The sequence below is a fragment of the Sus scrofa genome, chromosome 3 (assembly GCF_000003025.6).
Source record: "Sus scrofa isolate TJ Tabasco breed Duroc chromosome 3, Sscrofa11.1, whole genome shotgun sequence".
In the NCBI taxonomy this organism is placed as follows: domain Eukaryota; kingdom Metazoa; phylum Chordata; class Mammalia; order Artiodactyla; family Suidae; genus Sus; species Sus scrofa.
Genome location: NC_010445.4, coordinates 699095 through 726282, shown reverse-complemented (window position 1 = coordinate 726282; position 27188 = coordinate 699095). Strand labels below are relative to the sequence as shown.

Below are 27188 nucleotides of genomic sequence, written 5' to 3'. Positions count from 1 at the left end.
CGCTGAGCCACAGCAGGAACTCCCCTCTTCCCCTTTGGGCACCCTCTCTGGTCCTTCTGCGTGTCTGGCACAGGGGCTTCCTGAGGCTGGCTGTGTAGTGTCATTTCTAACGTCATTTCACTTCGGAAACAAAGCTCCCCCCCAATAAAAGTGGAACACACCCCTCGTGGAAACCGCCGAAACGGGGGAAAAGGTGGAGGGTCGTTGGGCGCGTTACCCGCGCGTTTGTCCTGGGGCCCCGAGTCCGCCAGCGGCGCCCCTTCAGGTCGAGGGCGAGGGGAGCGATGGTTAAACGCGCCCCGGCTCTTAGTCGTCTTGCCACTTTGGAGTCAGAGCCGCACTCTGACGGGCCTGCTGGGGTCAGGCGGCCTTGTCCCTCCTGCCGCGTGCCTGGAGGCCCAGGGTGGTCGCCCACCCCTGCGACAGCCCCGGAGGCCAGGCCTGGGGCCGTCCCCTCCTGTGCACGGAGAGCCCCTCAGGCGGCCGAGCAGGCCCACCTGGAGCCTGGTCCCTGGGGTGCAGGTTGCGGGTCCTGCATCCCCCCTCCTGGCCCTGGAGGGACATGCAGTCACTCGCCCGAACCCGCGTCGCTGCACGTGACGAACACTGGGAATTCGAAAGCTGAAGGGGAGCCTCGCTCAGAGGCGCCAGGAGCTCGTTGGCGGCACGGCCGGGTGCCCAGCGCCCCGCCGTCCCCTCGCTCGCTGCGGCCGCCTCCTCCCGGCGGTCCTCCCGCGCCGATGCCCTCCGCTGCCGGCCCGTCACAGGAGGCCGCCCGACTCACTGCCGTCGCCCGAGGGGCAGGACGCTGCGCTCCCAGGGATGCGGGCTTCCCGGGACGCGGGCTCCCGGTCCAAGGCGCGTGAGGCGCCGAGCGGACGGCGGGCGCAGGGCGGTTCCCCAGGTTGGGTCCGAGGCGGCCGAGTGGCCGGACGAGGCCGAGCCTCCGCCCGGTGTCCGCCGACGTCTCTGGCGGCCGCGTGAGAAGCCTTCCCAGGCCCGAGCACTCGCAGCTGGGAAAACAGCTGCCGCTTTGAAGCCGCTTTCCCAGGCACGGCGCTCCCGTCCCCCGCTGGGAGGGCAGAAGGGGCGTCTGGCTGGGACGGCCGCGGCCCGGGTGGCTCTGCGGGCGGGGGCGGGGAGCAGCCTGAGCTGCGCTGCCCCCGGGAACACACCTCTGCCAAGGTTTGCCCAGATGCCCATCTGAGCGGCCGGGGGCGGGGGGTGGTGCAGGTATCAGAGCTTGGTGCTTGCCCGGAGGCCCCGGCCTGCCGGTGTCGGTCCCGAGGCCGCTCAGGTGGCTGAGGTCCCGTCCCTGCCTCCTGAGCTTCTGCGGCCCCGACAGAGACTTGCTGCTTCTGCAGGCCTCAGCCCGGCTGCCACCAGAGCCAGGCCCCTTGACCTGGAGGCACGGGTGCGGGAACCAGGCCCCCACCTGCACGGGGCAGGGGCCGAGACGAGTGGCTGAGGGACAGGGCTCTGGGGTGTGTCAGTGCCATGGCCAGGAACGTGGTGGGCGCCTGGCACCGGATTCAGCCTGCAGGGCAGGCCGCAGACTAGGACATGGACTGTGGCTTATAGACAAACGTGTGTCACTTGGGGTGCAAGCCAACCACTGTTAACACAGAGACCCCCAAATCTAGTGCCTCAAATAGGCTAAAACTTCATGGTCCAGAGGCGCGTGGCCCCGGGATGTGGGCGCTGTCCCTGGGTGGCCAGCGGCCCGGCTCTTTTCCCCGGGCCATCCTCCCGCCTCTGCGATGCCACCCCATGACGCGCCCCTGCTCACCCCTGCCCTCCTCCCTGAGTGGTCAGCCCTGTCGGCTGCAGGTGGCCTGCGCCCACGATCTCCAGCTGGGCAGCAGGGGCTGGCCTGCTGGTGGGGGGGCAGCAAGGCACAGGCGGATGTGCCCGCCTGCATCAGGGGCCCGAGCTCGAGGGCCCTGCCTCCGGTGCAGAGAAGGCTGTGGGGTCAGCCATGGCACAGCTCGGCTCCGGTGGGCCTGGGCCTGAGCAGGGCGGCTGAGCAGGTCGTGACCTTGGGCACCACGCTCCTCCCCAAACCATCCAACAGAGATGCTGTGTCCTTGTCACGTGGGCTCGCCATGGGATGCCGCGAGGTCCCGCAGGAAAATAGCCGACACAGCACCTCGAGCAGACGCTTAGCCCATGGCAGTGGTCTTACTTCTGTGGTGGGAGAAGCAGCAGCACGCCAACGTGTCCTTGTTGGGGATGGGTTAATGTTTGTGTGGGTGGCATAGACGGATTCGAGTGAATCTCCACTCCTGTCGAGAGTTAGTGGTTCTGTGACTCGGTCCTCTGCTTGCGTTGCTGCCGTGAAAACCCCGGCTTCTTAGAGTTCTGGCTGTGGGTCAGAGCCCACAGAGGCCCTGACCCCTCCTGTGCCCTGTGCCGCCGGTTGGCCTAGGGCCTACACCACAGCCACAGCCACGCCAGCTCCTTAACCCAGTGAGCAAGGCCAGGGGTCGAAGCTGTGTCCTCGTGGATGCTGGGCGTGTTCGTTCCCCCGAGCCACGATGGGAGCTCCTGCAAGAGTTTTACTGGTGGCCTTGGAGAGGCAGCCTCCCGTGCGGGGACGCCTTTCCTTCCTCGTCCTCGGGCCGCCTCCCTCCTGACTGTGAAACGTGCGAGCAGGAGCGACGCGTCAGCTCAGAGGCGGCCCTGTGCCGCGGGAGAGGCCGACCCGCCAGCTCCGTGGTCTCCCTGCTTCTCTCTCGGCCTGAGTCTCCCGTCACCCCTGAGCGGAGCTGGTTTTGCTGTGCTTGAACGTTCTGTGGTTGGAATCGCTTTATGCTCTTGTCACCTTTGTGCCTTACTTTTATGTTTTTCCTACTTTTAGGTTTTTCTTGCTTTTATTTTTTCCTGCGGCACATGGGCTTTCCTGGGCGGGGGTGGCACACGCCACAGCCATGCAGCGCGGGCTCTGCCGCCTCACCGCGATGGGGTTGGGTCTCTAACCCGCCGAGCCACAGTGGGAGCGCCCGTGTCGCTTTTCTGGCTGAGCTTGGGTTGAGCATCGCCGTGCTGCCGTTCCAGCCCTAGAATGTTCCTCCGGTTGGCGCAGGAACACACCCCAGTCTGCCCGTCCCTCTAGTGATGGCGGCCCAGTTGAGACCTTGGCCCTGGGAAGTGACGCGCTCACGTGGGCACCGCTTCTCTGGGGTCCGGGCCCAAGGTGGGGTTGCAGGGCCTTGGGTCTGCAGGTCTTCGTCTCTGCTGGGCAGGCCCTGCTGTGTAACCAGTTACTGCCCAGTGCGGGGGCCTCAGAGAGCCAGGTTTGTGGGGCTGGGGGTGTGGGTGGGGCCTCAGGCTCGAGTACCTGCTCCGTCCCCCGAGAGGCCCTGAGGGGCCCGGCCCGTTCTCTGTGACCCGCCTGGTGACTGCCTGTCCCTTGCTGCCCTCTGAGGGTCTGCGCGCATCTGGGTCCAGCCACTCCGGACGGCCCCCCCAACCCCAGCGGCAACGGGCCAGGCTCCGGACCCACCTCCTGTTGGCGCCTCTTGGTGTGTCGGGCATCGGCCCAACCTCGTGAGCGGGAGCCGCCAGCCCTGAGTTGTCCCGGCGGGTGACACGTTTTACGTAGTCCCGAGTGCCGCTCGTCGACACTTTATGGAGGATTTTTTCCTCTAGATTCGCGAGGGACCTTGGTCTGTGGTGGTGTTTCTGTCTGTCTTGGTCTGTTTTGAACCGGGTGTTCTTTCAACCTCTGGTAGAGGTCCCCGGTGTAGCCCTCCGGGCCTGGGTGTTTATTTTTCAGGTGCTTGAAATGGGGGTCCTGTGTCCTCCTTAGCGGCAGTGCTGTCCTCGCGGTCGTGGCACGGGAGTAGTGCGTTGTGGGAGCTTGTGCTTTTCTGAAGATTACTTCCTAGGCTGCTTTTATCATTTTGTGTCCCTGCAGGCTGGACGTTTCTTTTATTTATTTTTTAAAAATTGTATTGAAGTACAAAAAAAAAAAAAAAAAAAAGGCAGCATGATTTGCAACACTCAAGACAGGGAAACCACCTAAATGTCCAGCAACAGAGGAATGAATTAAAAAGGTGTGATACATATAGTGGAATATGACTCAGCCGTGAAGACGAACAGAGTCGTGCACTGGCAGCCGCAGGGATGCCGCCAGAGGTGACCACACCGAATGAAGCAGGAGGGGACGGAGGCCCTGTGAGAGCACCGCTGTGTGGCGTCTGAAACACGGCACGACGAGCTCTCCCGTGAGACGGAAGCAGACTCACGGCCACGGACGACAGTCTTGCAGTTGCCAACGGAGACGGCTGCAGCTTTGGGGGGCTGGGGGGCGGGGATTGGGGGTGCAGGCCTGTCGCACGCACACGGGGGTGTGTGGAACAGACGGCCAGCGAGCGCGGGGCGCTCCACCCCATGTTCCCTGACACCCCTTCCTTTTCGGCTGCTTTTCCTGACGGGTATGTGTCCACGGGTAACCGAGTGCCCCTGCGGCCCCGCGGAAGTGAACGCAGCACACGCTGTAAATCGACTGCACGTGAGCGCGGGGCCGCCGCTGCGAACCTAGGGCTGCATGTATCCTTTGGAATTAGGGTTCCCTGGAGAGATGCCCCGAGTGGGGTTGCTGGGTCGTATTTAGTTCTGTCTTTAGTTTTCTGAGGGGTCTCCGTGCTGGTGGCACCAGTTTACGTTCCCACCCGCAGGGCGGGAAGGTTCCCCTTTCTCCACACCCTCTCCAGCGTGTGTCATTTGTAGGCGCTTTTCTTTTCGGGGCCACGCCTGTGGCCTACGGAGGTTCCCCGGCTGGGGGGTCACATGGGAGCTGCCGCTGCCGGCCTCCCCCTCAGTCACAGCGATGCGGGTTCCGAGCCGCGTCTGTGGCCTACACCACAGCTTGGGGAAGTGCCTTCACCCACCGGGCGAAGCCCGGGATCGCACCTGCGTCCTCGTGGCTGCCGGCGGGCGTCTTAACCTGCCGAGCCGCGACGGCAGCGCCCTTGGCCGTGGACTGCGGCTGCCGGACACGCTCATGCGAGGGCGGCCCCGCTGTGGTGGCAACTGGCGTCTCCAATAGCCGGTGATGTGGAGCAGCCGTCCGCGCGTGTTCGGCCGTCTGTGTGTCTTTGGAGAGGTGGCATCTGTGGGGCACAGCGCGGTCGGCGTGGCCGTTTGAGGAGCTGCGTTCTCCGTGACATCACGCAGGCCCTGCGGTGGCCTCTCCTCGCCGTTCGACAGGCTGGCGACATCCCGGTCGCTGCTCCTGTGTTTGTGCCTTTCGTGTCTCGGGGCTGTGGCTGACACGCAGACCTGCCCGTCTGAGCACAGCGTGGGGACTGGATTGCCTGCGTCACGGAAGCGCGGTGACTGCCCGTCTCGTCCCGATACAGAGTCAAAGGCGCGTCGCGTGTGACCTTCAGCGGCGCCCCGTTCACCGTGCAGTACGTTCCACCCCTGGTGCCTGTTCATCTTTTCACTGGAGGTTGTACCTGCCAACGCCGCCGTCTGATGCGTCTCCCCCCCTCCCCTGGCGTGGAGAAGCCATCAGTGGGCACGTCCCAGGCCTGGGCCGGCCACACGGACGTGGGTGGCTTCAGACGCCAGCACATAGCCCCCCCGTGTCCCGCTTTCTTGCAGAAGCTGGTCTGGGAGCCCCGTCCTCCCCGGCGTGCGGTGCCTCTAAGGGGCTGACTTTCACAGAAGGCGCCCCGCGCGGTGGTTGCCACCGTCCTCGGTGGGCGGCTCGGGATGCTAGGCGACCTCGTCGGACTCTGAACTGGGTGTGGGGCGTTGCCCTGACAGCCGTTCTTCTCGCTGGGCCGGGGGCAGCCGCAGCCTGGGGGAGTTCTGTGCGGGGCTTCCAGGGCCCGTGGGCCAGGGCCCAGCCTGGTGGGGCGGGGGGGTGACCTGAGACGGGACCCGTGTGGCGGTCCCCATCTGAGTCAGCGCAGAGCCGCCTCGCGCGCTGAGGACTGAGTGCTCTGAGCAGGGGCCACGCCACCTGTCTCGCTGGCCGCGGGCATTTGTTGTGTCTTCCCCGGGAGGGACTGAGGGACCCACCTGTACCCCAGGTGGCAGCCGGGCTGGCACTGAGGCCCCCATGCGGCCCCACCCTCATCGAGGGCCCGCGTCCTGCGGAGCCCGTTCAGGCACCAGGGGAGCCTCTCCCGGTGTCCGGGCGCGGTGGGGAGCCAGGCCGTGGCCGGCGGGCGGGGCACAGGAACCACGCGGAGCCACCCCTTGTGCCTTTGGCCGCTCACCAGATGCCCAGTCCCCGGGCCAGCGCCCGCGCCTCGCGACTGGCCGCGCTCCAGGGCTCCCTGTAGCTGATTTCTTTGATAAGGTTCAGGTTGATTCCATTCCCTCAAAAGGCTTCTCGTACAGTCGGGATTTGGTCCGCTTTTGTTCTGTGTTCCTTTGCTTTTAAAATTCCTGTTCCCAGATGAGATCCCCACCCACTGGACAATGGCAGCCGTCCGGTTAGCTCATGACAGCTGACTTTGTGATGACCCTGGACGGGTGTGGGAGCCAAGGGCTCACACGTTGTTCTGGGAGCCGGGCCTTTCGGGGGCTGCCTCAGCACCTGGGGTCCAAGGGCCTGGGTGGGTCCCGCTCTGCGTCCCGTGCCCCTGCACCTTTGGGGCCCTGTCTCTGAGTCCCACGGCCGTTCCCCAAGGGCTGGTGGGCACAGTGGGCTCCATCGCCTGTGGCCAGGAGGCTGGGCTGGGACAGTGGGCTGTGCCCTCCTGCCTTCCCCCGGCCCCGCAGGCTGGCACTCTGGGAGGTGCTCAGCGGGTGTTTCCCAGAGCAGGTGCTCCCTGGAGCCGTTGATGCAGCCGCTGCTCAGGCAGACGCCCCCTCTGACCCGAGAGGTGCCACATCACACACAGAAAATAGTGAGAAGGTGACGTGGGAGCGGCTACCATGAGGAAGCATGGGCTGCCCTGAGGCAGTGGCCATTGGCGCCCCTCTGCCCTGGCGCCCAAGCTGCCGCAGAGACGTGGACCCCGCAGGTCCCGGTGCCCCTGGGCAATCTTCCTGGCGCCCTGGCCTTCGTGGCTTTCTGAGGCGCAGAGCGGGACACGGAAGGTTCAGCCGTAGCTTTCGCTCTCGTGCTTGTCCTCTGTCTTCAGTGGAAAAGCCTCTCAGACGCCCCGCAGTGACTAGGCTTCCGCTGCGGAAGAGAGACTTCGAGGGACCAGGCAGGAAGGGAGATGAGCGCGTGAGCTGCCGGAAGCCAGGGAGCTGCTCGGACCCCAGACCTCGCGCCGAGCGAGCGTGGGCAGAGGGCGGTGGCATCGACCGCCGGGCCGAGTGGCTCTGCGGAGCGGGTATCCGAGTGGAGAGGGTGGCTGTGGGAAGGCTGACCCAGGGGCCCAGCCCTGCCCTTTCGAAGCAGCCCCCGTACCGCCCCGGGCACCGCCTCCTGCCTCCTGTCTGTGGGTGGCCTGCTCCGGTGTCTCGCCCACGGGTTCGTCCACCGAGCACCATGTGTTCAGGGTCCAGCCAGACAGCCCACGTGCGGGCGACCCCTCCTGTTCCTTCCCGCACCCGCCGGTGGACTCGCGGCGTGTCTCTGCTGTGGCCGGAGCTGTGGCCGGGCGCACGCAGGTGTTTGACACCGGTTTCGGTTCTCGCAAGTGTGACTCCACTCCCTCTGTCCCAGTCGCTGTGACGCCCGAAGCGCTTGTGCGCTTCCTCTTCCGAGCACGGGCAGCTGACGTTCCCTCGGAGGGAGCGCCTCCCCGCGGCGGCAGGTGGCGGTCGGCGTGCTCCTGCAGTCTGCCTGCGGGGCCCACTTCCGCTGCGCAGACCGTCCTCCTGGGCCACGAGTGCGCCCCCCACTCCGAGCGCTCCCCCCGGCCTTGTCGTTGACCCCGTGGCGCCGTGGACGGATGCCGGGCCTGCGGATTCGGCCCCGGGGACGCTGCGCCCTCCTCAGGGTCTGTCTGGAGCCCCTTCGGTGGGGGTTGGGGGGTCCTCGTGGGCCCCGAGGTAAGGGCCGGCCAGCTCTGCTCTGGCCACTCTCCCGTAAAGCCGTCGGGGGTCTGCCCCTCGTCCGCTCCGGCCGCATCGGAGTCTGCACCGTCAGCCTGTGGGCACATGCTCCGAGAAGGCGCCTCCTCGTGCACCCGTCCGTGCCTCCCTCCCCGCGCGTGGGTGCCCTGCTTTCGTGCCTGCCTGTCTAAGCTGTGGGCGTTAACTTAGGCGAGTGCCCGCGCGGAGTCTCGCTCCTCACGTGCCTGTGCTTGTTTGCTCTTCAGTGACCGAGACGCTCGATTGCCCGTCTTGTCCAGTGGGAACCCTGGAGGGGGGGGGCCCTGTGTCCTTGGGACGGGACCCCTTCATCCCGACGCTGTCTCGCCTCCTGGCGGGACACCTCACTCCCGCTCCCGGCCCGGGCAGGGACTGGGGAGGGAAAGCCCGTGTGCCGGTGCCCCCGCGCGGCCCGGCCCTCGCTCCCGGGCACATCCTCCCTGCAGACCCAGGCTCCGCGAGGCCCCGCCTGCCCTCCGCCACCGCGCCGGCTTCCGCTGGGACGGCCCTGGCCTCAGGGACCAGGACTGTGGCTGCTGGGCTGGGGCGGGAATGACGGAAGCCAGCCTGTGCTGTTCCACCCACGCGGCTGCCGGCCGGGGCGGGGGGACCCGAACGCCCCCTCCCCACCCGTGTGCTGGCAGCTGTCCTCTTCGGGCCCCGGTGGGGTCTCCGAGCGTCCCTGCGCAGGAGCGGCGTACCGGGAGACGCCGGACCCTCCGGCGCCTTGGCTCCATTTTGTGCTGCTCCTGCCAACAGGATCAAGTTAGCCTCCCTCAGACGAGGGCTTTGAGGAGGGCGGGCGGGCCGTGCGCGGAGGCGGAGGCGCTGGAGCTGCTGGTCGGAGGCGCAGGCCGGCTCTGCCTCCGGGACCAGGGCTCCAGGGTCGGTGCGAGAAGTGGTCCAGCCTTTCGCTGAAGTCAGGCCTCTGCCTTGTACTTGCCCTTCTGGTGGCCCCGTAGCCCCCCCACCCCACCCCCGTGGACCCTCCGAGCAGCCCTGGTTTTCCGGGTCAGGAAACGGGCTTCCAGGGCCTTGGGGCAGGCGCGGCGTCCAGGCCTGCGTGACCTGTGCCTGGGGGCTGCTGGCTGGCGGTGCTGGCCAGGGTGTCTGCCAGGCCCCGGGAGGACAGGTCTGCTCCGACGCAGGTGAGCCCCAGAAGGCCAGCTGGGCGCTGTCCCCTCTGGCTCCGGTGGCGGCTGAACGCTCAGCCTGCTCGTGGCTGTGGCTGTGCTGTCACTGCCAACACCCGGGGCTCCTCCGTCAGGCAGCTGGAGTGGCTGCAGATCAGGGCGGGGGTGGGGGGAGCTGTGGGGAAGGGGTGGGGCTCAGGCCTGGCTGGCTCAGTACCTGGCTTCCAGCTCTCAGATTGATCACCTGCTGGGCTGGCAGGGGGGTCGTTCACACAGTCACAGCTTCTTGCCAGCCCATCCCCTCCCTCCCAGCCAGGCGAGGGTTTTGGGCCCCTCAGGGAAGCGCTCGCATGGAGTGCCCAGTGCTGGGGCTGCCACTGTGACCGGGTTGCTGAGGCCGGGGCGGGAGGGGGGTGGGGGGGACACTTGCACAGCGCTCGTCTCATAAGATGCCCTGTGGGGTTTGCCGGCCGCAGTGCTGGGGGTGGCCGTCAGGTCTGATGGGGCCTCGCGCTCGGGCAGTGCTTGGGAGGGGGCCGTTTCGGGCGGGGAGTGTCACAGTGGGGGTGTCTCAGCGGTTGCCTGTCAGTGGACCTGGTGACCAGGGGAAGTTGCTGGGCCCTGAGGCCGCGCTCACCCTCGCCGCCGAGGCAGGTGCCCTGCGGGGCCACCGCGGGCCTGCTGGTTTGCTGGCTCTCAGACTTGGCAGCGGGCGTCTCTGGAGCACGAGTCACTGTGGGACCGGCCACTGGGGAGTGTGAAGATTTGCTGGGGACAGACTGTCCTGGGGCCGTGTGCCGTGAGAACTGTTAAAACTAAGAAGGCTCGCTTCCTGTTACTGAAACGTGGTCTAGCGTCTCCTTGGCGGAGGCCAGCTGAGTCCCGTCCTGGCTGCACTTCTTGGGGAGGGGTGCCCAGGATGGGGCGGGGGGCACAGCTCGAGCCTCCTCAGCGCAGGTGTGCTGTGCACTCTCAGTAACGCTTACCTGGTGCCCAGAGCACGTGTGGCATGGGTGTCAGGCACTCTCCGAGGTGCCAGGAGCTCCAGGGCGCGGACGGGGTTCTCTGGGCGGGGGAGGGGCCGTTCTGATGGGGCTCCGGGTGGCCCACCCCCAGCGCCCCTGTTAGGGAGTGACAGAGCCTTCACACGAGTCTGCACAGGGCTGTGTTTATTGACAAGGGGTGAACATTCCAGACGCGTCAGCTTTCTGAGTCGTGAGGAGAACAACCTGTGGCATTGTCATGGCTCCCCCCATGGGTCTGCGCCGTAGGCAGACCCCTCACGCCCGCGCCCCGGTGTTTTCCCCGGGCCTCCCCCTTAAGTAGGCGCAGAGCCCAGAAGCCCAGGTGTCCCCCCCGCGGCGGGGGGGAGGCGGTCCGAGTCCTCCTCGGCCCGTGGCACGTCTGCCACGCGCACAGACCCGCAGCCCCGACCCCAGCGCCCGGTCCCGTGGCTGGGCCGGCTGTCTGCAGGCTCACGTCCCTAGCCTGGCAGATCGCTGGCACATCGGCCTTGAAGCTCAGGTGCGTTGTCCCAGCGCCGCCCCTCCTCTTTGCTTCGCCCGGCCAGCGTCTCCTGCCAGATCCGGTTGGGACCCGGGTCCCCGGTGCAGGGACCGCGCTGCGCGCGTGTGCGAGCAGCACAGCGCCCGGTCGGCTGGCGCCCGGGGCGTCCGGCCTCCCTACACGGCGCTGCCCACCTTCCCGTCGGACGCTTCGGTGCTGTCGGGGACGACCGCCTTCAGGGCCGCGTGGCCGAAGCGGCTCAGGGCCGACACGCTGGCCGTCTGCTGCAGGTACAGCCGCAGCTTGTCGCGGAAGGTCTCCCCGAGGAAGCTGTAGACCAGCGGGTTCAGGCAGCTGTTGGAGAAGGCCGCCAGGTTGACCACGTGGCCGGCCAGGGGGTGGGCGTGGCGGAGGGACTGCTGGCAGGGGCCGGCCCCGGGCGGCGCGCGCTGCAGCAGGTGCACGCTGAGGAAGACGTTCTCGGGCAGCCAGCAGACGAAGAAGACCAGGACCACGGCCAGGATCATGCGCAGCGCCTTGTGCCTCCGCGGGCGCAGGCCGCGGTGCTTGTGCGCCGTCACGAGCACGCGCACGATGAGCGAGTAGCAGAGGCCGATGATGGCGAAGGGGACCACGAAGCCCAGCGTGACCTCCAGCCACTGCACCTCCCGGACGTCGGCGAAGCAGAAGCAGGCCTCCTCGCCGTGCTGCAGGTGCACGGCGGTGAAGGGCACCAGCGTGGCGGACACGGAGGCCATCCAGATGAGGCCGCAGCTCAGCCGGGCGCGCGGCTTGGTGCGGAGCGGGCCGCAGCGCAGGGCCTGGGCCAGCGCCAGGTAGCGGTCGAAGCTCATCCAGGTGAGGAAGAAGACGCTGCTGTACATGTTGACCTGCAGGAAGAGCGCCATGAAGGTGCAGAGCGCGGCCATGTCGTAGTACTGCTCGTCCAGGTTGAACACCTCGATGAGCGAGTCCGCCACCAGCACCAGGTCGGCCGCCGCCAGGTTGATGAAGTACAGGTCGGGCACCGTCATCTTCTCGCGGAAGCGGATGTTCACCACCAGGATCAGGAGGTTGCCCACGAAGCCGATGGGGAAGAGGACGGCCGTGTAGACGCAGGACAGGAAGAGGCCGATGACGTACTGCTGGTGCTCCGAGAGTGCGGCCGAGCGGTTGGCCAGCGCGCCGGGCAGGTCGAGGCCCAGGCCGGCGGCGGCGGCGGCGGGCGTGCCGTTGAAGGCGCCCGGCTGCGTCTCCATGCCGAGGCCGGGGCCCGGCTCACGGCCAGGCTCTCAGGACCGGCCGCGAGGCTCACAGAGGCCCGACTCTGGCAGGGACTCCATCTCGGGACGCGAAGGCGGGGGCCCTCCGACGTGAGCCGGGCACCGGGGAGGTGGGAGCCGCCCCTGGGCGCGCGGGGCTCGGCCTCCGCGCCCGGGGGGCACCTGGGGAAGCAGGAGCAGAGGGTTCAGGCTGTGGGGGCGCGAAGGCTCTGCGGAGGCCGCCGCGCCAAGGGAGGCAGGAGAGGCGAGTATAGGGGACGCCTGCGCCCTCCCGGGGCCCCAGGCCACCGAGTCTAAGTGACGCTGCCGGTGGCGAGGCCCCGGAGCGAGACCTGCCGGCCGCAGGCTCAGGGAGCGCGCGGGTGTCCTGGGGACACTGCTGGCTTTCGTCAGGAGAGGGGAGGTCGTGCGGCAGCCGTTGGGAAGAGCGCTGAGGCGGGAAGGGGAACCTGGCGTCCTGGGCGCCTTGCGGACTCGGGAGCAGGGCCCTTTGCTCTTGCAGGAAAATAGATCTGAGAAATCAGCCTAAGTTTAGGTGCCTGAAACGAAACCTTTTTTTGTCGTGTGGAGTGAAGAACATAAGGAATAAAAATGGCAGTTGTTTTGGGAGGTGATAGTTCAGTGCTTCAGCGTTTTGACAAAATGTTGTAAAACCCAATGTGTTTCTTCACTTCTCCTCGGAGCCCAGAACCGCTGTGGCCGGGAGGTCCCCTTAGACACAACCCCCACCCCCGCTCGGCCGCCCCAGGGTCTCCCTTACTTGGGCTGTCCCGGCGGGGGAGGTGGTGCTGCGACCCCGCGGAGTGACAGCCCGGTCGCCGGGCCGAGGCCCGGGGCGCCAGTGACCTGCCTTGGCGTGTCCTTAGGCATCACCGTTGGCAGAGTTGCCAGAGCCCACCAGACACCTAAGCGACACCTAACCCCAGGTCAGGTTACTGCATCGGAGGAAGGGCGGACGGTGACCAGGGCCTTGGTGTCAAGCCTGTCACAGGCTCCAGCACCTCCACTTCCCTGCGCTGGCGAGCTGGATTTTACCCGCTTTGTGGGGGTTGGTTTTGTCTTTTTGTCCTTTCTAGGGCCACACCCGCGGCACATGGAGGTTCCCAGGCTAGGGGTCCCAGGGGAGCTACAGCCGCCGGCCTGCACCGCAGCCACAGCCACGCGGGATCCGAGCCACGTCTGCGGCCTGCACCACAGCCCACGGCAACGCCGGATCCTCAGCCCACGGAGCGAGGCCAGGGATCGAATCCGCAACCTCATGGTTCCTAGTCGGACGCGTTATCCACTGAGCCACGACGGGAATCCAGTTTTGTGTTCCTGATTCGTCTTTGCTAGATTATCCCAACTTGAACCACGTAAACGCCGTCGTTCTCAAGGTTCCGTCTGTGATGTTTAAAGCCCCTGCCTCTAAGCTCGTCTGTGAAAACTGCGCAGAGGGCTTGCTTGCGCTCTAAGTGGGGATTGCACCATCAGCGGGCTTCTCGGAGGCGAGCAGAGCCCGCGGGCCCCCTTCTGTCCCGTGAAAATGGGTCTTGCGAGCTATTTGCTGGTGCTCTGAAAAAAGGTAAGACGCCTAGTGTGGAACTGACGGCTGGCACATTTTCCTCGTGAAATGGGCCATGAATTTATAAAAATAAAGGTGAGCACTCAGCACTTGGGTGTCGTTTTCAGACGTTCACTGCTTGGCCAGATCTAGAAAAACGAACCCTGTTTCTGTCAGCTCAGTCAGGTGTGTGTCTTGAATGTACCGAGGCAGCCTGGCGCTGGCAGCCAGCCTCGGAGGAGCCAGGTGGCAGCGGTCAGCGCCCTGGCCCTTTTCCTCCCAGTGCGAGGGAGCCCTGCTTGGACACACCTGGGGAACAGTGTTTTCAGCCTGTGGGATAAAAAGAGCCTTCCTGCAAAGCCTCCCCGACCGAAGGCCGGCCGAGGGAGCCCCCATCTGCCCCGCCGCCGCCGCCGCCACCGGCGGCTGCCACACCCCGCCAGCTCCATCCCGGCACCGCCGCCCGCCGAGCCGGAGCCCAGGCCGCACGTACCTGCACCGTGTCCCGCAGAGGGCAGCTCCGCCAGCCCCGGGATGTGCTCGCGGCTGAGACTGGCCCGCGGTGGGGCGTTGGGAGCTCGGAGGAAGGCTGTGGGGCGCAGGAGGCCTGGCCGCAGGGCTGCCGAGCCCCAGCCGTCCTCAGGGAGGCAGCCCCTGGCGGCCGCAGGCTTTATAGGCGGCCGCCCGCGGCCCCAGAAGTCCGGCCTTAACCCCTTCCTTGCTGGCCCTTTTCTTTCACGCCGCCGGGCCGGTGAGCGCTGTCCTCACGGAAGCGTCTGGCTTAACTGCGTTTCCTTCCTCGCTGGTGCGGGCCTCTTTCTGAAGCCTGGAGGGATGGGCAGTGGGTCTTTGATTGTCTTTCAGATGAGACTGTCCTAGGTGTCAGCTTCTCCGGCTCCCGGTGGCCCGGTCCCGCTCTGCCCTGCCCTGCCCTGCCCTGAGGCCACCTGAGCACGCCTGCTTTGCAGGCGGGGAGCGGGAGCCCCCGCCCGCCGTGCCCACTGCCCTTCTCCTCTCTGCCTGCTCTCACGCCACCCCCAGGTCCCAGTGCCCACCGTCCGAGTGCCCCACCTACTGGGGGCTGCGGCTCTGCCGTCGGCTCCGAGAGGCTGGCGGAGCTGAGCGTCCGCGGGTGCTCGGTCGGCGCCCGCTGTGGTTGTCATCAGCGCCGAGCTCGACCCCATCCCGTGTTTTCCTCTTGGAGCCTCACCTTCGCGGAGTGTCGAAGCCCCAAGACTGCGCTGCGTGGTCCTTGGATGACGGGTGCTCGGAGCTGGCGGGCGCGCGAGAGCCCTTCCTGAGCGAGCGGGGCCCGTTGGGGCGGGAGGCCAGACACCGGGCGCTGCCTGAGCCTCTGCTCTTGGGAGCCGAGGACAAATGAGCTTGAAGCCCTTCTCGGCGACGCCGGCTGGACGGCCTTCAGACTGTGTTTGGGAAACAGACCTGCGTTGCACCAGAAGACTGGGTGGAATGTTTTTTGGAAAAACACTCATATTCAGGGTTTTTCCCAGCTGTGATTCTAATAGGTTCGCTTTTAAAACGACAGCATCAAAGGCGGCTGATTTGATTTTAGATCTATTTTTGGCCAGCTGCAAACGCAAGATGATGCCGGCACCAGAAATGCTGGAGACACCATTTTGAGAGAAATGAGTCATGAGAAAGGACAATTTCCTCTTAAGTTAAATAAATAAATAAGCCAAACAAAAATGTAGACCCCGAAATAGCCAAGTCACGTCACTTAAAACCAGCCACGCCCGCCTGGCGGGAACCCACGGCCCTCGGCTCCGCCACCCGCCCTGAGCGCGGCACCCCCGCGTCTCCGCTGGTGTCGATACCAGCCCAGGCTCGCTCTGCTCGCCGCTGGACAGGCCGATGCCTTCGGAGACGAGATGCCGCGGCGAGGAACAGCGGCCTCCCTGGGAAAGCCAGCCGACCCAGAAGACGGCAGACCAGCGTCCTCGCCTCTGGGAATTCAGGCTCCTTTCTCACAGAGGAAGGGAGGGGACGGGAGGGCCCCGTGGCCCAGCAGGACCGAAAGGTCGCTCCCCGACGGCCGCTGGCTTTCACACACAGGACCTGGGCGCCGATGGTCCCGTGGCCACACCCCTGATTTTGCACGTTGGGCTCAGAGTCCGAGGTGAATTGGGGCCACGAGGTCACGGGCCCTTTTCTTTCCTCGCAGGGTCCTCGCTGGTAAAGTACCGTCAGCCCTCCCACGGCGGTTAGCGTAAGGGACAGAGGGCCGTCTGCCATCCCCGTTGGGGTCTCGAGTCCCATGTGCGCCTGCAGGCCCTGGCCTAGCAGGTGCGGCCTGGCGGGTTTGCCCTGGGAGGCAGTGGCCCCAGGGCTGGGCTGCTGTTGGCAGGAGCCTCCCTTGAGCAGGGTGTGGGGGCGGGAATGCGCTAGAATGCCAGGGTGAGGCCTTGTCCCAGGCCTGCATTTGGTGTCCTGGGCTGGGGGGGGCGGTGGGGGCCTTGGGGGGAGGTGCGCGGAGCCCCAGGAAGTGGCTTTTCCACCCCGCCCCGCCCGCCCCTCGGGTCTGACTCATTCTCCTTAAGTCAGGGTCTGGCTTCCTGGGTGAAGCGCCATCCTTCCGGCCGCCAGGAACCTGGCTGCTTGGCACCCCCGTGTGTCTGCTGCTGTCTGTCGGCTCTGAGTCTCCTGTGGGCTCTGTGTCCCCAGGGTGTCGTGGGATGTGAGGCGAGTGGACCAGAGCCCCGTGTGCCGGGGATTGGGGTCTGGGGCCTCCCGCCCCAGCGCCCTCGGTGCCCCCACCCGCCTTTATGTTTGTGTTTTGTTGTTTTGTCATTTTAGGGCGGCACCTGCGGCATGTGAAGCTTCCCAGGCCAGGGGTCAAATCGGAGCTACGGCTGCCAGTCTACACCACAGCCACAGCAGCACTGGATCCTTTACCCACTGAGTGAGGCCAGGGATCGAACCCGCACCCCCGTGGTTCCTAGTGAGATTTCCACTGCGCCACGACAGGAACTGCCCAGGCTCTGCTGCCGCTACAAAGAAAGTTTGGGAGCCATCAGTTCACATTCCTGGGGGCTGGGTTCTGAAATTGTTCCTGTAGCCGAAATACTAGAAGCCAGCAAATCCTCTGGCTCGGCTTGTCTGTCTCCCCAGAGGGCCCTGCGCGCACGTGGCCATCCCACCGCTTCCTTTGGTTCTGCAACTCACTCGCCGCCGTTGGCTCCTGCGCTGGGAGGTCATTCAGCTCGTCGCACTTGGCTCACGTGTGCGCGGTGAGCATAAGGGAGCCCGCGCTCCTGCCCCAACCGTAAAGACTGGATGGAGCCCGGGAGGGGCTGGTGCGTCGGCCTGAGAGGAGCCTCTGTGCCCCTCCTGAGGCAGGCGGCCCACCCTGCGGCTTTAGGGGACGGGCTTCTGGGAGGCTGGGGACAGCCCCAGGGCGGGGGCCCGTGGGAAGCCCCCCAGGTCTGGGTAGCAGCCATGGGGTCTGGTTGAAGCTGCCCGAAGGGCGTGGACCCCGGCGGGCCCTGCGTGGTGCCTGGTGACAGTGTGTGGAGACCCCACAGGGTCCTGGGTGTCACAGCCACTCTCCACCCCGACTCGCCAAGCTTGAGCAGAGCGCTCCCAGGAGCCCTGCCGACGATGCGTCTTAACCTACCCGCCAGGGCGACTGCCGTGTCCTTATGAAGGACGGTGGTGGGCGAGAGCACTCGGCGAGGAGAGTGAGGGTCCAGGGCCTAGCTCCCGTCAGCGACGGCCACTCGAAGGAGCGGGCTTCCACGGCGGCCCCGATGCCGTGACCCTGCCCGATGGCTCCTCCCGAGCCCCAGCTGCCCGTCGCGGCCCCGTCACCCCCACGTGCCGCAGGAGCACAGGGACAGCTCTGTGAAGGGGTGTGAATGGGGCAGGAGCGCGGAGGTGACGGCTGCGTGGCGTTTGCACGCGCATCACCCAGGCTGGCCCCTCTGTGTGACGGAGGCGTCCAGACTGCGGGGCCCACCCAGCGCCGAGAAGAGTGAGTGTTAGGCCCTGAGAGCGCAGGGCTTAACCCCCTGGGGAGCCCAGCCAGTCTGAAGAGGCTGCTCCGATTCCAGCTACACGACCTTCGGGAGAAGACGGAACTGCAGCCGGGAAAGGATTCGAGGTGGCCAGGGCGGCAGGAGCGGACAGTGCTGCCGTCCCGCGTGCTGCTGTCACGACGGTGCGTCCTCCGTCTGTGTGAACCACGCGCCGGGGGCCCCAGGGTGAGCCTTCTCGCAGCCAGTGCCTTGGGTGTCAGCCTGAGCGCCCCGTCCTGACCCCCCTTGCGGAGAGAGGCTGGGCATGTTTGGGGGCAGGTGATAAATGGAGACGCTCTCAAATTCTTAATTTTGTTAGGAAGCTAAAAGTCAATACATGTAAAAAAAAAAAGTAAGGTCTTAAAAAAAAAATTGAAGCTCTCGAAGGCGCAGCTTTCATAAAGCCAGAGAGCTTTTTGGCAGGTCTGCGCTCTCTGCTCAGCCCTGGAAACCGTGCTGTCCATGCAGCAGGAGCGATGGATGGGCGCTTCCGACCAGGTTCGCCCCTCACTCGCCTTGTGTTTTATGTTGCATCTGTCACTAGCTTTTCTGCAAGTAATGTCAGCTCTGAAAATGACGTTTGAGGAGTTCCCGTCATGGCTCCGGGGTTAAAGAATCCGACTAGGAACCATGAAGTTGCAGGTTCGATCCCTGGCCTCGCTCCGTGGGTTAAGGATCCGGCGTTGCCAGGAGCTGTGGTGTAGGTTGCAGACGTGGCTCAGATCCCGCGTTGCTGTGGCTCTGGCGTAGGCCGGCGGCTACAGCTCCGATTCGACCCCTAGCCTGGGAACCTCCATATGCCGCGGAAAGTGGCCCTAGAAAAAGGCAAAAAGACAAAAAAATACAAACGACGTTTGAGCAGAGCCTTCCGCAAGTGTGCCCAGAGCCCCTGCAGGCGGCACCAGCTGCCCACCAGACCCCAGGGAGCCCTCTGCTTGGTGCGGGGCTCACGCCACGGATCAGCGGTGGTGTCACGGACCTCTAATGGCGATGGGGTTAAAGGACCAAAGAAACCATTGTTCTCGGTAGGACCTGTGTGGCCCCCACTTTCCGGTGCTGCTGAAGGTCACCAGCCATGCCCGTTTAGGCCACCAAGGGAGGTCCCATTGTGGCACAGCCAGAACCAGCCCGACTGGCATCCTTGAGGACGTGGGTTTGATCCCTGGCCCCGCTCTGTGGGTCAAGGGTCCGGCCTTGCCAGGAGCTGCGGAGTAGGTGGCAGACGCAGCCCAGATCCCGCGTGGCCGTGGCCGTGGTGGAGGCCGGCAGCTGCAGCTCCAGTTTGACCCCTAACCTGGGAATGGCCAGATGCCGTGGGTGCGGCCCTAAGAGAATAAAAATTAAAAAACAAGGTCCTAAAGTTCCTTAAATAATGTCTTTATTTTCAAGATTGCTCCCCGCCCTTTGATGGGGGGAGGGGGGTGCCAGCAAGCAGACACCTCAGGACCTTCCGCCCCCATCCGGGCTCGGCTAGCGCTCGCTCCCCACGCTGGGCACATCCCTCCGGGTGGGGGTGTCAGTTTGGGCTGAGGTGTCGAGCGTGGCGCAAACTGGGGGGGATGCCAGACAGCTGGGCTCTGGGAAGTGCCCTCCGGACGGCCTGTCCTGCCCTGGGCACTCCCCAGGCCGCCGAGGCTCTGCAGCGCTGCGGGGAGCCTCCTCTGGCCGCAGGCTTGCATCCGGCAGGCGGGGCTCCAAGCTAGCCCCCCACTCCGTTGAGGGCGAAGCTGGTGCCAGCCGCTCCTCTCCTGCAGCTTTGGCAGAGACGCGCTGGCACGCTGCGCAGGGCCAGCCTGCACGGCTTGTGGAGGAAGAGCGTGGCCAGGGAGCCCACGCAGCTCTCTCCAAACAGGGCCAGCTCCGCCAGGTTCATGAGCAGCTCGTCCCCGGGGGAGCCGATGTCCCTTTGCAGCTTCAGCCTGGCCCGCCGGACGAGCGCCACGTTGTAGAAGAGGCGGCAGGCGAACGTGGTCAGGACGATGGCCGGAACCACCGGGCAAGCGGAGGCCGCGTCCCTTTGGGCCGGAGCAGCCCGCCTGGCCCGCTGGACGCCGAGCAGGACGAGGAACGCCAGCTGCAGGACCAGGGCCAGCCCGAAGCCCAGGCTGACTTTCACCATCTCGTACTCAGGCCAGGCGGTCAGGGGGTCCGCCTGACACAGCGTGGTGTGGTCAAGCTCCCCAGAGGTGCCCAGCAGGGCCACGGCCCCCAGGGAGCTGCAGACAGCACAGCCCCCAGCGGCAGCCAGGCTGGCGGCAGGCCCCCGGGGCCCCTGGGCGGCCGCACGCAGGCAGGGCGGGGGTCGCCGCAGCAGGAACGCGAAGAGCAGCACCAGCTGCACGTACTGGGCGTTGAAGTAGCAGGCGTTGGACAGAAGGGAGAGGACGGCACAGCCCAGATTGGTCGTGGCCAGGTAGTCCGGCCGGCCGATGGCCGCCAGCGAGAGCAGCGTTGCCAGCAGGCCGGTGGCGGTGAGGTCCAGCAGGCAGACGTCCAGGCCCCCCAGCCTGGCACGGCCGCGGAGGAAGGTGGCGAGGTTGAAGAGCCCGGCCGCCAGGCTCACGGGGACAAACAGAACCGCGTAGACGAGCGTGCATCTGGACACAGCGCTCTGCGCGGCTATGACAGCCTCGACGTCCGTGGAGACGCGGCTGGGGTACCGGATCCAGGACATGTTGTGGGCACACATCTCGCCGCCGACCTGGAACAGAAGCAGCGGAGGCCGTGCGTCGGGGGGCCGGGCCGCCCTGAGTCAGGGACGCTCTGGGCCCAGTCCCGATTCCCGAGGGGCGGCGGGTGTGGCCCGCCTGCTTCCCCAGCGGTGGATCCTGGGCAGGTTCAAGTCGGGTGGCTCTGGAATAGGGTGGGGTGCAGGGACCCCCCCAGCACCCCCTCCCTTCACCGCCGATGAAGCGTTGTCTAGGCACGCGCCCGCCCCGGCAGGCCGGCCAGTGGGATGTTTCCGGGAGATGCGGGTTCTCGGTTTCGAGTCCATCTGTGTGACGGGCTCGTCTCCTCCAGGGCCTCTGCCCTCGGCGGGGGACCGCCAGGGGGTTGGGTTTGCATGCGTCACCACCCTTGGGCCCATGGAAATTCTGACGGGTCCTGGCCTCGATGGCGGGGTGGGGGGCTGCACAGAGCTGGAGTCTGCGAGGGAGGGGCTTTGGGTAACAGTCCCCACAGGAGCCGCCTGGCTCGCCCGCCTCTGTCCCAGGAACAATGTGGTTTCTCTGTAAATGCCCAACCCCCCCGCCCCCCCGCCCCGGCTGCGGGATAGCAATGTTCCTTCCCCTCAAACTTAAGCCAGCAGATGGGGCTGGGGCGCCCTTCGCTGCAGATTCAGACAGTGGCGACCGTGTCACGGACCTTCCAAGGCGGGCAGGCCCGGGCTGCACGTGTGAGGCCCTCCTTGCCCCGAGCCCGGCCGCAGGGTCGCACAGGGTGACCCCAGGTTGGGAGCATGGACTCGGCACACGTGAGCGGTCTTCCCGGCCTGTGACGGCGGACCGGCTGCCTGTGGAACCCTGACCCTGCGTCTGGAGCCGCGTTCTCCGGCTGCCTGGCGGGGGTCTCTGCGTACACGGCTTGGTCGTGCTCTTCTCGCCGCCTCAGGGCACACGCGTGTGCAACACTGATGCACGTGTGAGCAGAGTCCTTGGCGCGTGAAGAGCTCTGCCCGCGTCCTGACCCTGCCCCCTGCTCTTGCCTCAGGCCCACAAGCTGCTCTGGACCCGCGCCCCCGCGCCCCAACCCCCGAGCTCCGCGGTCTGAGACACCGGAAGGAGCTGTGACGTGTCCCGTGCGCTGGCGCTTAGGCCCTGAGTGAGTCCCAGGATGCCGAGTGTCAACCTAATGAAGACGGCTGAGCACCCCGGGAGGGAGCCGGGGCCTGCCTTTCTAATTACGGCAAACCGGGGAGGAGGTTGTGAACACTGAGAAGAGGTCAGGAAACGGCCTGGCCGTCCCGGCGTCCGTCTCCACAAGCGACCAGGGTTTCGGGGTTTCAGGCCTCCCGGGCGCCCACTGCGGTCCTTGCCGGGGTGGGGGGTTTGAGGCATCCCGTCGGTTGGTAGCGGGCCCGGGTGCTGGACGGGGGGGCAGGCCTGCTGCTTGCTGTGTCCCCAGGTCTGCTTCTCTCTAGGCCAGGGCCTGCCTTGGGCCCGAGGCACTCCGGCTCTCCCTGGCATCTTTGTGGCCAGCCCCGCCCCCAGGCTGGCTGGTGGACCCCAACGGGGGTCTGCAGTCAGGTGGTTCTGCCATAGACACAGCCTCTGGTGAGGGGTCACCAGAGCTTGGGGCCCGGCCTCCCTGTGCACACCTTTGTGCTGGCACAGCCGCCTCCCAGGCTTGGGACCCTCCCAGGAGAGGAAGGCCTCCGGAGAGGCTTGCCGGGGTGAGCGCTGGGCACGCCGGCTCCCGTCGCTCTCAGCACGCCGAGCGGCCCCAGGCCGCCACAGCCTCCTTTGCTTTTTCAGAGTCAGGCCCAGGGACCATGTGTCCCAGCGGGCGGATTGTGGTGCCCGGCGTCCCTGGTCTTGGGGGGCCTGCCAGCTGCAGAGCTGTGGGTCAGGGGGGCTCCGAGCCACCTGGCCTGCTGGGCCCACCAGCTCTCTCTCCACCACCGGTTCTGGGTTTACTCGGGGAGACGACACAACATGCAGATATTTGCTCATGAAGCTGCCTGTGTGGCAGCCCCAATGCGCAGGCTCCACGTTGGCCGTGGCAGATCCTCCCGAGGTCGCACCGGTGCGAGTCGCGACATGAGGGTCGGTGCGGGGGTCGAGATCTGCCGCGGACGCCCAGCCCGTAGACCTCCCCCGCCGGGCACCCAGCACCCTGGCGCCCGCGCCCGGCGCCCCCGGTGATGCAGCCCAGGCAGAGGGCTGTCCTGTTGCTGCTGAGCAGGGTTCGCGGTGTGGACGGGCCCCAGCTGGTCTGTCTGCTCGCGATGGGTGACGTTGGGGCACTGCTGGCTTGCGGCTCTAGGAATAGCGCTGCCTTGAGTGTTTGAATGTACGTTTCCCCCTGGGCTTGGGGGCTCCTTTCTTGGGGCCCCTCGGAGCGGTGTTGCCCCTGCTCGGGGCGAGGGTTGGACCTCACGTGGAGCCTGAGGACCACGCGCCCCTCCCGCCAGAAGCCTCGCGCTGCCCCTGCAGAAGCCTGGGGATTCCTGGGAAGACGGCCCCAGGCCTGTTCTGGTGCCACTTTCAGGTCGAGGGCTTCTAAGGGCCCTTCCCTCAGCCGCACAGAAGGGCTGCTGGGGTCCTGCCTCGCCCCCTGGCCCCACCCCAGCGCACCAGGGTAGCCTCCAGAGTTAGAAGGTGGGGGCGTGAGCCTGACCCTGTGGTTCAGGTCCGAGTGGGGCTTAGGGGTCCCTCCCGGCACCAGTGTCCAGCCTCCTTTTCACTGGCGCCTTTCCACCCCGGACCTGGACTCGAGAGGGGGAGGTTTTGCCTCCACCCGGCATCTTCCGGCACCCAGCCTGGTTGTCGTCTTGGTAGGTGTGTAGCCAGCGAGCTGTACGATGGTGACTGTGTCGCACCCACCGCGGACCTTGGAGGCCAGAGTTCTGGAGACGCTGTCCTCGGCTCTGCCAGCAGCTCCTGCGGGCGCCGTCCGCCCGCCACCCTGCGGCCCCGTCTGCTGCGACTCTGGTCTCCTGAGAGCCTTGGGCTGCGCCAGGAGGCCCTCAGCACACCCGCTCCTGACCTTGGGCGCGGCTTGTTCCTCGTGGGGGGCGAGGCCCAGCATACCTGCCGAGGCCCGGCGCCCCGGGTGCTGTGCCCGCTCCTCCTCTGAGCCCAAGCACACTGCCTGGTGTCCCCTTGGCTGCTCAGGACACTGTGTGTGTCGGGTGGGGTAGGGGTCCGTGCTCCTGTTTGCATTCGGCTGCCCCCAGCTCTCAGGCCCTGGTCTCGGGCTGGCTGTGCAGCGTCCCGTTTGCAGCACCTTGAAGCATCGTGCCAGCTTCAGTGTTTCCTTCCAAAGCCGAGTCCCAGAGGACTGCGCGGGTGCAGCACCCCATCTCGGCCGTGCTCTGTCTGGAGCCGTGAGGGCGCAGCGAGGGGCAGGCGGGGGCCTGCTGCAGGACGGGGGTCGAGTGGGCGGCTTGGAGGAAGGGGGACTGCAGATCTGGTGCTGTCGGAAAGCGGGGCCGGGCTCCTCAGGAGCAGGGGCGCCTTCTGACGCGGGGCGGCACCGGGGCTTTGGTGGCCACCGCTGCCCCCTCTGCACCAGCGAGCTTGTGTGCCAGGAGGAAAGGAACACGGCCTCCCGCAAGGCAAAGGGCCCTCTCCGCGTCCTGCGCCCCCCCAACCCCCCCCGCTTGTCCCCTCCCACAGCCGAGCCCTCCCCACCCCACCCCCGCACCCCAGGCCTTCAAGGTCCACACGGCTGGTGAGCTGCCCCCGCCCCCCGGTCCCCAGAGACACTAAAGGCCTGGCTTCTGTGAGCGGGCCGATGGACAGGCCCTGGTGTGGGGCGCTGGTCTCCACCGAGCGTCTTTGTGGCAAGGGGAGCCTGACACGGGCATTGGGCAGCTCCCTCTGCTCTCGGGAGCGTCCCCTGCCCTCATCAGAGTGGCGGCGGCGGTGGGGGGGATCGGTCGTGCTCAGCCCTCAGGGGGCCTCCAGGGCCCAGTCGACACCAGCGAATCCTGACAGGCTCTCTGCCTCCAACTCCGGACACGAAGCCACAGGTCTGCTCGTCTGAGCTGTGAGAAGGGCTAGCGGTCTGCCCGGTCACTCCAGCCCCAGGCGCGAGAAATAAACGGCATTTCACCTTTCGGTGGAACCAGTGTGGGGGTTCACAGACTGGTTTCCAGAGATAGCACAGCTCCCCTCTCCCAGCTGCTCGCATGGGCCTTATGCCAGCGGGCAGAAAGCGGGCGCGGGCAGGGGGCCGGGGGACCGCTCACCTGGCCGGCGGAGGGTCTGGCGCGGAGGGAGGGGCTCCGGCGCCCGCTCACGGCCCCTCGCTGGTCCGAGCTCCCTGGGAACAGGCGGCTGCGGAAGGAAAACGGGGATGTGCCCTTGAGCCTTCACCACACGCCGCGAGTTGGGCAGGCGGTGGTTTGGTCACGTGACCCCAGAGACCCGCCAGGCCTGGAAGGGGGGCGGTTCGTGCCGCAGACGGGACAGGGCGCCCGGCCCCGCGGTTTCCTGCAGACCCCCACGCCGCCGTCCTCAGGACGGTCCCGCCCAGAAAGCAGGCGACGCTGCCACTTAAAATAGGACCCGGGCCCCACGCCCAGCATGAGGGCAAGCGCTCCAACCCCTCCCGCCCAGGCCACCTCGAACGTCCCCTCGGGGCGCCCAGCCCCCCACGGGCGGGAGCTGGTGCTGGGGGGACGCTCCCTTGTCCCCCACGGCCCCTGCGCAGGCCAGGGTGTGGGATTCGTGGAGGACGGGGTCGGCCAAACCCCAGCGCTGGGGGCGGTCCTGCCCCCCCGCCCCCGACGTCCAGGAGAGTTCCTGCTGGGCGAAGGGGGGCTGGGGCCGGTGGCAGGAGCTTGCCTTCTGGCCTCCTGGCCTCCGCGGCGTCCCCAGACCGGCCCTGCCGGGAGACGCGTTTGGATCCCTCTGCTGCACACGGGGTCCCTGTCCCGCCGGGGTCCCTGTCCCGCCGTGCCCGCCCTGCTTCAGGCGAAAGAGGATGCGGGGACTTGCTGAGCCGCACCCAGCCCGTGCGTCCCGCCTCTGTCACAGCCCGGCTCTCGGCACGAGCGCTGCTCTCCTCTGGGCCCCGAGCCCACCTGCTCTGGGCTGGGCTTGGGGCCAGGAGACAGGGCTCCCTGGATGGCGTGGGTGGCCTCCCTCTTGGCCCGTGACGTCCCCGCCGTTGCCCGTCGCCTAGATTGTGCATGTGAACGCAGGGAGGGCGCCTTGGGCCTGGGGACACAGCGGGGCCCAGCTGGCCCACACAGTCCTGCGTCATCGAGACAGTCACGCCCCAGGCCCCTGCCCGTTTCCTGGCTCCCCTGAGTGTCCGCAGCCCCATGTGGAGGTGGCCGGGGCCAGCCCGTCGCGGGGAACGGGGGCCCCTCCCCCACACCCGCCTTTCCCAGGACACTCTGTTCTGTGCTAAGCCCACATGGGCTGTGCCCTCGGGCACGGCCCAGTGCCGCCGCCGCCCTCCCCAGGGGCCCCCTCCGCGCAAGAGCTGGGACACCCGCCAGAGAGCCGACTTGGGGTGTGTGAATGGCGGCGAGTGTGCACCGCGGCTGTTCCCCCGGGGCCTAAAGGGGACGACGCCGGGACACCGCCGGAGCCTTGCACGCGCTCCGCGGCGCGGTTGCACTTCTGTGAGGCTCCCGGGCGGCTGCTGGGGGTGGGTAGGGGGTGAGGAGGCGTTTGTGTCACTTCCTGTCCTGACTTTTGTCGCTTACGTGTCACTGTTGACACCTGTTTGTGTTCAGCAGCAGCTTTGAGTCGTCTCTGTGTGTTCCGTCCAGCTCCCCTGTTTTGAAAATACGCTTCGGGGGGGTTCAGTAAAGTCAGAGCCGCGCGGGGAACCCTGGCCGCCCGTCTGGACTGGCGAACGGCGTGCTCCCGAGCCCTGGCGGACGCGGTTGCTCCCCCCGGGTAGGGGGCTCAGGCTCCCTGTGGGCTGGGTACGTGGCAGCCCTCTGCCAGGCCCTCCCAGGCCTTTTTCCTGTTGGGGTGTCACTGGCCGCGAGACCACCCGGGTGAGAAAGTCAGAGGATGTTTAGCCCAAGAGCCGGCAAGGCAGGCGTGACTGGCGGCCCAGCGGAAGGGGCTTGGAGGATGGCCGGGAGGCGGCCGGCGGAGCACCGGGGGCCGGGGGCCTGGGCGCGGGAGCAGAGGGTCCCAGGGGTGCCGGTCACGGGTCTGCGCTTCCGAGACTGCTGGTGAACGAGGAGCTGTGGGAACCTGGGTGGGCCCCGGTGCAGCTCGGGGAGCTGCTGGGTCCCGGCTCCTCTGCTCCTGCCTACGCCTTCCCCCATCCTCTGGGCCCTGCTCTGTCCCCCCCAAACCTCCCCGCCCTGCTCTGTGTCCCCCCCATCCTCTGGGCCCTGCTCTGTGTCCCCCCCAAACCTCCCCGCCCTGCTCTGTGTCCCCCCATCCTCTGGGCCCTGCTCTGTGTCCCCCAACCCCCCCTTGCGGGCTGCGAGCCTGCGGGAGCCCCACTGCTTCAGCCTAAGGCCGCTTTAGGAGCCGGGCTCCCCCTCAGCGGCCTCCGCTCCCGCGCAGACCGAGAGCATCGGCAGCCACTGGGGGGCGCCCCGTGAGCGCGCCTGCCCCGGCGGCGGGGCCTTCCCGAGTCGCCCTCACCCTGCTTGGAACCTGGAAGCGCGCAGCCTGGGGGTGGGGGGCGTCGCATCTCCCGGTTCTGAGGCGGGGCTTCCAGGCGCCTGGCCCGCTCCTCCTGCCCCGCCGGGCGGGCTTCTAGGCGGCCCGCGGGAGGCACAGCTGCGTGAGCAGTCCCCGCAGGGCGCAAGGTCCCATCGCAGGTCCCCCGCTGCGCCCCCCCCCCGCCTCCCCCCCGCCGCCCCCCGCCCAGCCCCGCGGGAGGGCGGTCGGGCCCGGGGCGCTGGCACCTGAGCTGCACACGTGATTCCCTTCAGGGTAAGCAGGCCCTGCGTCAGGGGTGCGGGGTGGGTGGGAGCCGACGGTGCTCCCGCCGTCAGCACTTCCCAGTGCCTGGTGCTCCAGAG

At 67.0% G+C, this 27188-nt stretch overlaps 3 protein-coding genes across 4 annotated transcripts in view; 1 reads left to right on the top strand and 2 right to left on the bottom strand.

Annotated features, from left to right (window-relative positions):
- Positions 1-27188, top strand: part of C3H7orf50 (chromosome 3 C7orf50 homolog) — a 94670-nt gene that overhangs the window by 19088 nt on the left and 48394 nt on the right. The window lies entirely within an intron of this gene.
- Positions 10301-14856, bottom strand: GPER1 (G protein-coupled estrogen receptor 1). The gene is made up of 3 exons (XM_003124244.5): positions 14689-14856; positions 13972-14304; positions 10301-12097 (listed from the first exon to the last, which is right to left on the bottom strand). Exon 3 carries the CDS (start codon positions 11909-11911, stop codon positions 10829-10831), a length of 1083 nt encoding a protein of 360 aa, XP_003124292.1. The 5' UTR covers positions 11912-12097; positions 13972-14304; positions 14689-14856; the 3' UTR covers positions 10301-10828.
- LOC102162791 lies at positions 18869-26545 on the bottom strand. Of its 2 annotated transcripts, XM_013987681.2 has the most exons (4): positions 25266-26545; positions 25027-25146; positions 24429-24516; positions 18869-20213 (listed from the first exon to the last, which is right to left on the bottom strand). In XM_013987681.2, the coding sequence occupies exons 1-4, from the start codon at positions 25508-25510 to the stop codon at positions 19212-19214; spliced, it is 1455 nt and encodes a 484-aa protein (XP_013843135.1). In that variant the 5' UTR covers positions 25511-26545; the 3' UTR covers positions 18869-19211. The 2 variants fall into 2 exon arrangements, with proteins under 2 accessions (XP_013843135.1, XP_013843136.1); XM_013987682.2 differs by lacking the exon at positions 25027-25146 and having other exon boundaries at positions 25266-26544.

Bases quoted from the DNA above. Each gene is read 5' to 3' on its own strand.
- LOC102162791 (XM_013987681.2), bottom strand. From the start codon at position 25,510: ATGGGGCTGCGGACACTCAGGGGAGCCAGGAAACGGGCAGGGGCCTGG. The intron at 25,147-25,265 runs GTGGGCTCGGGG...CGCCTGAAGCAG, and splicing joins CCAAGCCCAGCCCAGAGCAG to GGCGGGCACGGCGGGACAGG. The intron at 20,214-24,428 runs GTGAGCGGTCCC...CTTCTGTTCCAG, and splicing joins CCAGACCCTCCGCCGGCCAG to GTCGGCGGCGAGATGTGTGC.
- GPER1 (XM_003124244.5), bottom strand. From the start codon at position 11,911: ATGGAGACGCAGCCGGGCGCCTTCAACGGCACGCCCGCCGCCGCCGCC.